The 11,733-nt window shown below is 41.4% G+C and overlaps 1 protein-coding gene across 1 annotated transcript; it reads right to left on the bottom strand.

Annotated features, from left to right (window-relative positions):
• Positions 1 to 9,787: 9,787 nt before the first annotated feature.
• On the bottom strand, positions 9,788 to 11,093 carry LOC308283285 (transcription factor MafK-like; the record flags this gene model as incomplete). Its single annotated transcript, XM_080723689.1, has 2 exons — positions 9,788 to 10,859; positions 11,058 to 11,093. The coding sequence occupies 2 exons, from the start codon at positions 11,091 to 11,093 to the stop codon at positions 10,413 to 10,415; spliced, it is 483 nt and encodes a 160-aa protein (XP_080579815.1). The 3' UTR covers positions 9,788 to 10,412.
• Positions 11,094 to 11,733: the final 640 nt, after the last annotated feature.

Here is an 11,733-nt window from a genome sequence, read left to right as displayed (position 1 = left end):
CTTTGCAGAATTAACATATCTATTACTATCTATTGAGTCTTGGGATAAATGAGTCGGTAGGATATGTGTTGCATTATCTTAAGTTCTGAATGTATAGGTTTCATGTAGACATTTGAAATACCAAAAGCTATAAACATACATTTTTAAATTTGCTAAATTAAACTTAACTTAAAGGAGTACTTAATCTATTTTAAACCTTCATTTCATATAATTGGTCCTCTCTAATGCTCTTCATAAAATGGCACTAGTGGGCTAGACAGTTCAGAAACCTTTACCTAGCAATGACAACATATATAGGGGGATTCCAAGATAATAGAAAGAAACTACAACCTTTCTCTTCCTGGAAAGTTACCATCTTGGGTGTGACGTTGGTGTAGTGGTTCTATTGTGAAAATAGCAGATCTACATGCTCACAACGCCTCGCAAACGAGCATGTAAATCGGCTATTTTCACAATTTCTGCCTCTATGTTTGACAATTTGTTTGACAATTTGGCCAATGTTTAATTTGTCATTTTAGAGGTATTAAAAAGTCCTTAAATTGTCACTTTAGAAATGTGCAGATACCCTCTATACACTTAAACTTTATGTTGGTTTGTTTTCTGTGTTGAGGGAGAAAGCAATGTTGCACATTAAGTTAATCATCTTGGGACCCCCAAAAATAATTTGGGGACCCCCCTGGGGGTCCCGACCCACAGGTTGAGAACCACTGCCCTAAGTAACAAGAAATCTTGTGAAATAAAATGTCGCCAACTAATCAATAAGGACGATGATACACAACAGAAGAAGAAGACCATGCTAGTAGAGGCCATTGTTGAAAACTAATCTGGTTTGAAATTACCAAACCTGCCTACTGATGATTTCATTGGAAGGAAGGCTTCTGGAACTGCCCATAGCCTCCTCTGAGACACAAAGCGAATAGTCAGAAAAGGTGCCAATAAGCTGTGAAGACCAGTTATAATGAAGATAGTTTGAAAATGGGTGAACGTTAAGTGGTCCTTTAATAAAACATTTATTATTTCAGAACTTAGCTGCAGCATCCCCTTTCTCATCCCGGCATTCATCCTCCTATATGTCAATGTATCTCATCTTTCCAACATTCAGCTATACAGTGTGTAGCAGAGTGTCAGAGTCTACTGCAGGTGATCCAGGTAGATATAGCCCAATTCAGCTTACGATGGAGTTGTGCTCTGAAAAAGCCAAGCACAGCACATTCCCTCTCTCTTTCATTCTGACTATAAAATAATTGTAGCCTATAAGGATATTGTCAATTCCAAATATTATCAAAGCATTCTGTGGCACACCAGGACTGCCATCACAGCATATAGGGTAGTGAGCAATTCAGTGCCCATGGCAGGATTTTGTCTAGGATTTTAACGTAGTGCTGTGCTGTATTGTAGGCTACTGTATATGCCACATGTGACATGGGTGCATGTTGTGCATGTTCATGTACTGCATGTTATACTGTATAGGCTACTGTACCATTCCATTGCCATTAATAAACAGGTTTATGCACTACGCACTCTACATATCTGGAATCAGTGCTGGTCCGCCCTACATGCAAACAATGCGGCCGCTTAGGGCCCCTGGGAGTTACCCAAGGCCCCCCGCATGCTGCCATCCAAACTATAAACTATGAACTTTGTTACAGGAAACTCTTCATACAGTGGCTAAGAATTTGGTGATAGGGGATTCCTATAGCTTTCATTCTGTCACATTGTGCGTCATCTTGTGGAAAAACCCTGTTAAATCACAAGTGACCATGGTAGATGTCTTTACAGGTACTTTCCAGCAGAGGGAAGCCCATCTCCACATATTGCAGAGCTGGCATCCAAAGCTAAACTGCTCAATAGCAGAAATGTATCTTGGATGATTAACTACAATATTATCTTCGTTGTCCCACATGCTGGTACAAAATGTTATCAATAAACATCAACTTTGCAACCAAGATGTCATCGTGTCTGCCATCAGTATGAATATGATGGCTGGTATACTGCAAACATTTGCATTAGCTAATATGCCATCTGCTTTGTATGCACAATAGCAGGGTAGAGGGAATGAGGCATTCAAACAGAGCTTAAGTGGAACAGAGGAATATATCTCAGACTCAATGCAATATCCTCGTGCACCTCACATAAATAGACATGCCCTCTGCCACTGTGACATTTGCAGAGTGGAGCACCGTGCCAGGCGTTTGGCAGAGTAGGCATGGCAAATGAAAGGCTGGCCCTTGGCTGATGGGGATGGCAACATTAATTGTGCAGTGGGCTCATGGTCTGAGAACTGGGGCAGGCACCTGCTGCAGAAGTGGGTGAAGATGAAGAATGCTGTCCTAGATTGCCCACCAGCTCACCTTAACCTAAGTCGCCAAATTAATCAACTCTTCAGAGGCCATCCAGTCGTCTGGGGCAAGCATCCGAGGAGGCAAAGCACCATCACAGGTCAGACGAAGACCTGTAGGAGCATCTTCACAGGGAGCGATGATGTGCTGGGCCTGCTGGCCAGCAGACAACAAAAGAAGAAGGGTAGACCCAAGTGGAATACAGGCAGTTATACGGTTCTGGAGAACTGGTCTGTATCTGCAATGCACGAGCCCAGTAGGACAGAGAGGTAAGATGTTGTTTGTCTTAAACCATCTGTCTCTTTGTCTCTTCCAGTGCGCTCTCATGAGATGTGTTTTGAATGTGTGCTGGGGTAGAAACATTCCTGAGGTGGGTGATGTTTGATGAGGTGTGTTGAGACAGAGGGGGCTCGGAACCCCGGAGGGACCGGAGATGACTAACTCACTACTCTCCACCAATCTAGGACAGGCACACCTAGACATCCTTCATGACTCTAATGTTTTACTCGTGTCGGGGCCCAAAATACGTCCACTGAGGTTAGCCAAAGTGGGTCGCCCGACGGCTTTTTTTGGATCACAGAAAAAGAAATCGTGCCATCTAAATGATCGCCGTCTCCTAAAAACCCACCCTGGATGGCAAAAAGCCTTCCCCGCCAGTTTATTTTTACAAGTATCAAACTGGGTCAATGACGGCACAGAATATGACAAAAACCCAATTTAAACAGTGCTTAAAAGCATCCAAAGACAGCAAAGAGCTTATTGCGGTCCTTTTCAAAACATGTTTATTGGTCTTATAGAAAATAAAGTAAGCTGTATCAACAAACATACAATATATACATCAATAACTTAGACACCTCAGAGAATCACGGTTAAACCCACAGCTGTTACTGTATTCATACATAGGACTTATCTACAGATTGCAAAAAAGTACAATAATTAAATTTATAAATAGTTACAATTAACTATTGTCTGTTTTCATACAAAGTACTGCAATATTTTATTACAACCCATACAGAAAAATAACAAAAAATGATAACTTTGTTTTTACTTCATTTATAATCAGATTTGTATACCCTCGCAGCACAGACCCACTCCATGGAGTAAAGAGAAAACAAAACAAAAAAAGCTGCAGTCAGCGCTTTACCAAGCATCCTTCCATGAAAAAAGCCTACAGTACTGCATGTCTTTAGAGCTAGTCAATTCAACTGCCACACAAGTGCCGTTTTACTTATCCTCTCTCTAATGCATTGCCTTTGACCCATTTAGGCCTAGAATTATTGAATGCTTTAACCAGTGAAAAATAGCAGATATACAAGCTCACAGCGCGGCACCGAGTGGCGCGCTGCGAGCTTGTAGATCTGCTATTTTTGGAAAAAGTTGTGAAAATGTGTGCATTCTTTGAATATATGTATTTTCAAAGCGAATGTTTGTAACTCAAATTTTGCTTCTGGGTGGTCCCTGGAACTAAATATTTTGAGATGGGGATACATATCATTTTGGGGGTCCTTCACATGAAAAGGTTTGAGAACCACTGACATAGTAGTCTCTCAAGAACAAACTAACTGAGCTCCAGTTAAGTGAAAAAGAACTTTTCTTTGACGATGGCTGGCCAGATTGCTGACATAGAAACATAGGTTTTTCAAAACATCTTAGAAGTATTCAAAAGACACTTATAGAATCGGGTCAAATTTCTAATTTTCATGATTTCTCAAAAATAGCAGATCTACAAGCTCGCAGTGCGGCACCGTGAGCTTGTATATCTGCTATTTTTCAATAGTTAAAGCATAAAATAATGATACACAATATAATGTACCCGTTCTGAATGGGTTAAACAATAACAAAAGAGACACTGATCAAAAAAAATCACACCCGTGTGAACTGAGCGGTGGTCGTGGAGGCTGCGCAACAGCAAAACAAATATATATATATTGTGTGTGTGTGTGTGTGTGTGTGTGTGTGTGTGTGTGTGTGTGTGTGTGTGTGTGTGTGTGGGTGGGTGGGTGTCTGGCCTGGCCTGGCCTGAACAACAGCGCCCCTCCCTTAACATGTGTGGTCACAAAAGGTACTACATACAGGCTACATACACCATACAGACAGACACGCATACAGACAGACAGACAGACAGACAGACAGACAGACCCACACACACGGCCACGTATAGGAGCGTTGTGACCACCGCTCAAAAATGAAGAGACAAAAAGGAGTCAAGTCTGCAGAACAAATAACAGTGTTGATAAGATCAATTTTCCAACATGTAATATTCACACAATGAAACATCAGCTAATGCAATGGATGTCGTTTCGACATACAACATTGACTGCTATAGCAGCCGAGGAACCCCGATATTCCGAAAGACACAGGTTAAAAAAAGAAGCTATTGCAAGTGGCCCTTGTGTTGGAAAACGACTGTAGCCCCCTCATCACTCAATGCACCAAAACTCAACCTCACCACTGCCCTATGGCCTAACAGACTATAATACAGCATTAACTCTATAGGACCACAAAGTCCTATCTAAAAATCTATATAGGGTAATATAGCTAATAATTAAATACCAGATAATAATCTAATACAAGCCTAAACGAAATTACAAGCCTGTGTTTTCAGCTTGGACATCATCACTTCAGATGGCGAGTGACTAAATTACCATTAGGTTTAAAGGAGTAAAAAATGATAAGTCACCCCAAAAATTACTTCTTTTCTATCAATTACACACCCCAGGAAGACTTAAATTCATGGATTTTCTTTTGTTTTTGCTGCATTCCAGAGCCAATAATTCAATGACTCCATTGGTCATTAAATGATTGGCTCAGGAATGGTAAAAAACATATCCATGAATTCCAGGGCTTCAAGGGCTGTGTAATTGATGGAAAATAAGCACCTTTTTTAGGTTAACTACTCCTTTATGGTGTGTGTAACAACTTAATGGCATGTATGTTGAGTCCTTTCAGACAGAAATTACCAATGTTGTGAACATGGATGTTCAAATTAGCCACACAGGGAAAGAAATTGAGAGAAAAAATAAAAAAAACTTCTGGGCTTCTCTATTTGGGGGTTTGTAAAATACGAGGGACTAAAGAAAAACACGATTGTTACGAGAAAATTACAAAACAACACCGGAGCAATTATCATTATTAAATAACAGACCATAGAGTCACTTTGACAATATAGATTACTCCTACACTGAACCGTTCTCACGTTTCCACTGAGTTGCATATTAAGGGTCACTTTTTCCACAATGGTCATTATTACCTACTGCAGCTACATACTATACACCTGTGTGTGTGTTTGTGTGTGTGTGTGTGTGTGTGTGTGTGTGTGTGTGTGTGTGTGTGTGTGTGTGTGTGTGTGTGTGTGTGTGTGTGTGTGTGTGTGTGTGTGTGTGTGTGCGCGCGCGCGCGTGTATGTGTGTGAGAATGATCTCTAGTGGAGATTGAGAGATTTTGCTGATGGTGCCACTTGAACACCTTTAAAGACACTTTACAGAAAGATTCACTCCACAAGACTGCCACGGCAATAAGGACGGCAACATCAACACTGGGCTATGTCAAGAAGAGCCAGATATACAGATACATTGTTTTTCCACAGTTAACCAGTCAGTGTAAATAGCTAAGCAGGCTGAGAAATTAAAGGCCAATTTATGCTTTGCATCAAAAATGTGTTGCGGAGGACATCCGCAGCCAGTGTTGCATGGGAGCCCCTCTTCATAAACCCTAACCTTTAACACAAACACTATGCCTAAACCTAACCTTAACCTCACAAGCACTTTGCCTAACGGCCCTAACCTTATTTAACCCTAACCTCACAGAAACTATGCCTAAACCTAACCTTAACCTCACAAACACTATGCCTAACCCTAGCCTTAACCCTAACCTCACAGGAACTATGCCTATAAACCAAACCTCAAACACCGGGAATAGACAGAGACCGAGTGTTGCATACCTGACGCTTCATAAAATGCTGCGTTTGGTTTACGAAGACGAAGCAAGCTCCATAAGTACGGAGATGCCAGAGAGCACATTCACTTCCGCATTTACATGTTCTGGCAACGCTGTCGGCAAGTCGCAGACAGTTGTGAGACATGCAGTGCAACATGTCGTTCGACACGTTGTGACGCTCAAAGCATAAATTGGCCTTAAAGATGCTTCCACAGTCCACACACACATACAGTAGTATCAGTTGAACCCATGTGTACCTTTGAGAGAGACAGAGAGAACAGTTGCAGAAGACAAAAAAAAGAAAAAAACTAAAAACACTTTTGATCTTAAACATAAACCATCTCCCTGTCTTAAAAAATAAATCCTTGCATTGTGTGGACAGGTGGGAGAGAAATATTTGGATGAGCTGTACGGTGTTGATGTAATTACATAACGACTTTCACCTTGAGGTGTTAAAACGTTTGACAGTTACACCCTTCCTTTTCTTAAGAGGGTCAGCAGAAAGATGTGACACTTGGCTCAGAAAAAGCATTGCTGGCAGCCACCACTGATTGTAATTATTTGTGGTCGTTCCAGTGTTTCTTTCCGAGGGTGAATCGAAGCCCTTTTATGACGCACTCAAAAAGATCAACGGAAATAACTGAATAAAGTGAACAAAAGCTGCCGTCCCTACTGACATGCTTCTAATCGTTTTGTTTGTTGTCAGAAAGCGACCCATTTTGTCCTGAGCAAAACAAGTGGGAGCTTATAGTGCATACGACCCTGACACTCGGTCTGAAGACAAGCGGTACACATGTAATGCTGCACCTTTCAGCTACTTTCTTAGAGTTGTTTTGTATAAACTGCATCCACTCACAAACACAAAAGGTTGATTCATTTGATCTGAATTAAGAGTCATATCCGTTGGAAATTCCACAGATTCCCCAATAAAGGTTTTAACACTGTGACTAAAAGTATAACAGTAGAAAAAAGAAGAAAAAGTAACAGTCAAATAAAAACTCACAGCCACCAATTTCTTGATTCTGAATTATGGCCAATTATTAAGTAGAACAATTTTGTACTCTACACGTAAATAACTTAAAACAAATGATTTTGTTAAAATTGTCTTCCCCTAGAATTAAAATAAATAAATAACACAAACCCAACAATTATAAGCAATAAGCCTTACTGGTTAAAATGAAAACTTGACACCATCTTGAGACATACTGCACTGTGCATTTTGGAAAGGGTCTTAGAGGGAACCCAGTGCAGAGTGCTCTGCTAACAGATAACAGTTGTAGGCTACAACAATACACATATAGCCTGACATTACAAGAAAAGTCAGCTTACTGCACTGTACCCGAATGTCGTTTCTAGGGTTGGGATCCATTAGGCTTGGAACGATTCCTGATACTTAATAATTCTCTTCTAGCAATTCCTATAGACTCATCCACAGAGCGGCAAATATAACTGCAGTGTCAAGCGGCGCCTCTTACAAATGAAACCAACATTTGTATTCTCTCAGAGTTATGATGGTCCTTGAGATGTTTAATGTTTGAGAGCCACTGGTATTGTAATATTTTAGCAGACATAAAGACAAAGAGCTCTAAAACCGGTTTCAAAACGTTTTCCAAATGTGACGGAACTGGATTCCGGTTTCTCAATATTGCATCCGGTTCTTACGAATTTCCGGGTCCCAACCCTTGTCGTTTCATACAATTCTGTCTTGGATGATGATCTGAAACGCTAAATAGTTTTAATGGCAAAAAATGATTTCGTATAACTAACACATAGGAAGCAGGAGGATATCACAAATGCCAATACGAACAAAGACAATTGACCTTGTTTACACCACCTAGATTAGCTCTACAGATTGGTTTAAATAGCACAGCATTGACATCTATACAGTGAACGACACTGCCAACTTGTCACTTACACGTCACATCACGCGCTCTACCCCACAGTACGCGCCTAGTCACTAGAAAAAAACTATCAGACTTCAATAGTAAGCCACTTTCGGTACAATTGCAAAAAAGATATCACGTTTTTTTTTTTCCTGTTTTCTTTTTCTATATTTCTATAAACAATGGAAGGAAATCTATGCGATAATAAAAACCAATAACTCAACATTAGACAAAGATTTCTAAGATACACACCTTAACAATTAAAACTGTAAAGCTTCTGTAAATTCTCTTTTGGAAATATTTGACTGACCTGTCAACATACAATCATTACTAAAAAAAAAGATCATATATATAAACCCCTCAAACAAAAAAAGTTTGGAAATGTGTGTTTGGTCATATCTCTGTACCGGTACAGTACAATCTGATATTAGTTTAGATCTGATATTAGATACAAGAGAGAAGATCAAAGAAACACACATTGCCAAACAGTTTTTGAGGGTGTTATATAGTATATATACTGTATATATATATATATATAAACAAAACAACATGAACATATTTTTCTCTATGAGTAAAATTATGTTTGCAGATTACACTATCCCCACAAAAGAGGAGGATATTACTGTAATAACATTCAGGTTCTCAGAGATTTGGAGAAGAATCTTGTCATATTGGAATGGCACTCGGCTCCAGAACACCACCATCTTGAAATATTTCCACTTTTCCATAAATATGAAAGACCTCTTTGTATTTTCAGTGCATACGTATTATTATTGCATCTACTAGTCATATTTGATAATGACAAGTTCATTAAAGTCTGTCACAGATGCATAAACAGAAATTAATGCTGGACTTGGGAGCATTATTTCATGTTTGTGTAGTTAACAGACAAGCGACAAAAATGTACAAATTGGTCTGGTAATTGACTAGTTTTAGGTTCCTCAGTTTTAAAGACCTCAGTATCATCAACATCGAGAGTTTGAGACCATTCGTTACTTGTCATATTTAGAGTCAGTGCATAATAACAAGCACAGGGCTGGTTGTATTGAATTTGCTGTAGAATCGGTTAACAGATTGTCGCTTTCGGGCAGAAACCTTGCATTTGCAAAAGTGTCACTTTTCAGGAAAGGGGGGCGACTGTCTTAAAGTGTATCCAATGTAGCTATTATTTAGTCACAAGCTGTTAATAATTTTCATTGGTTAAATATTTGAAAACCACAGACACACTTGACTTAACCAATTTCAGCCAGACGACTCCATTTAGGGAACTCCATTATAACCAATGTTAAGAAATTATCAAAATGATTCCTTGGAATTGCGGATCTACAAGCTCAGCTAGCTTACAGATTGCCAATTTTTGCTACTTTTGTGTGACACTGACATAATATGCTTCAGTATAAAATAGGGCATTCATTTGTGGAAAAAGATCAACAATGGAGATGCATGTTTTCGGCCCAACAGCGACATTATTATAACAGGACTGCTAGCTGGTGGTCAATTGTCACTCAGTGTACAAATTCAGCGTTTGGATCAAATGACCAAAAAAAAAAAAGATTTCAAATGCCAACCATAAATGCATAAATACTACACACTGCGTACATGTATAGTAAACACTTGTAGTGCCAATCAAGGAGTTTGACATTGAGAAGGAATTAAATAAAGAATCCTTAACCAAATTGCGTTAAGGATTAGGCATCAACAATCTGGCAGGACTTGTGTCATCTTTCTTCAATCTTAGAAAAAGCTACAAAAATTAAATATAAAAGCCCATGTGTGTTGTACGTTTACGATGACTTGCACACCTCCACTGCTGCAGACCAATTGCTTAGAGTGAATGGTAACACCTCAAGAGTAGAAACAGAGCTGCATGAAAAATGTTTTATCCTGTGCTCCGTTGTGATGCACTGACTCTTTGATATACTTAGTTGTGCACCAGTGTCGCGCACCAGAAGTAGCAGATTTGGTGCGCGACACTGTGCACAACTAAGTATAAGTCCGTCTTTAAGACCGATTCCTGCTTCTTGCGGTCTGTGCTGTGCAGACGGCGTGCACCAGGCTCCCCGCGAACGCCAAGTCGCTTCATAGTCATTGCGCTCGGAGAGGATCAAAGAACGGAGTGTTTACAAGGCCTCGGGGGACAGGTGCCGCAGCTATTCGCCGAACCCACCGCGGCGCACGGTCCGCAAGAAGCATGGAATCGGGCTTTCGGCGTATATAGCTCGACGCGTGGCCGTTCCGCGCTCCCGCTCTCGTACTACGACTTGGACTTGACGATGGTGATGACGCTGGTGCCGCCCACCTTGCCCGGGATGAAGGGCCCTATGACGGACGCCACGGGGCCCCGGGCCGCCGCCGCGTTGACGGGGCCGCGGGCCACAGTCCTGGCGAAGCTCTGCAGGGCCTCGTACTTGGAGTGCAGCGCGTCCAGCTCCACCTTCATGCTGGCGTTCTCCGTGGCCAGCTTGTCCACCTCCTGCTGCAGCAGCGCCTTCTGCCGCTCCAGCTCCTCCTTCTGCGTGACGCGCTTCACGCGGCAGCTGGCGGCGTAGCCGCGGTTCTTGAGCGTGCGGCGCCGCTGCTTCAGCTGCAGGATCTCCTCCTTGGTCAGGCCCCGCAGGTGCTGGTTGAGCTCCCGCACCGACATGGTCACCAGCTCATCGTCCGTCAGACTGGTGCCATTCTCCCCCGGCTCCCTCTTCACCTGCACCACGGACCGCACGCACGCACGCAAACACACATGAGCACACACTAAGTGTTAAAGGGATAGATAGTTCACACCTAAAATTATTTATTTTTCCTATTGATTACTCACCCCATGGAGTGTTGAATTCATGGATATCATTTTAAATTGCAGACAGGGTCAATGTTGTTAAAAGAGTGTCAATGAGGGTGCCTTTACCTTCAAGGCTTTGTTTCCCTTATTTGTGGTAGTCATGCCCCGGGAGCCGCTTCCAACTGCACTGCTGGTGGGTCTGTGGACGGTAACACTCGTCAATACTGCTGTACAACAACATGCTTTACACACATTTCACTGTGATGAGACCATTTAGACCTGGAAAGGCTCCGTCTGTGTTATTATAGATGTTGCTGGTTTTTCAGAAAACCTAGGTTAGGATTTAGAAGGCGGCCTCTAGGACACAATTAAACAAATTGACAAGAAAGCGTTCCTTCTGGCCCTAGCGCACCAAGTAGGTCAATGACTTCAGATTCTTGTCAATTGTAATTAAGAATAAATTAAAATGCTGCATCAGATCGGTGGAAAAGAACAAAACTGTGTGTGGCGCGCGCGCGCACACGCACACGCACACACACACACAAACACACACACACACATAGCGCCTCGAAAACAGGTTGACTTGGATCACACAAGAGTAGGGATGGGACGATAAGCGATATTATCGTTTATCGTGATAAAAAAACACTTTTAATATATTGTGATATCGTCCTCCGTCATGCACTGGGATCAATTCACCCTCTATTTGCAGAGCTGCATATCCGGTACCACTTAAACCCTCTATTGGTAAAACGTACTTATAATATACGTACTTGATACAGTCATTTTTTCACTCTCTAAA

This window comes from Nannobrachium achirus (genome assembly GCF_963921795.1).
Source record: "Nannobrachium achirus genome assembly, chromosome: 4".
Classification (NCBI taxonomy): domain Eukaryota; kingdom Metazoa; phylum Chordata; class Actinopteri; order Myctophiformes; family Myctophidae; genus Nannobrachium; species Nannobrachium achirus.
This window is presented reverse-complemented; position numbering and strand designations above follow the sequence as displayed.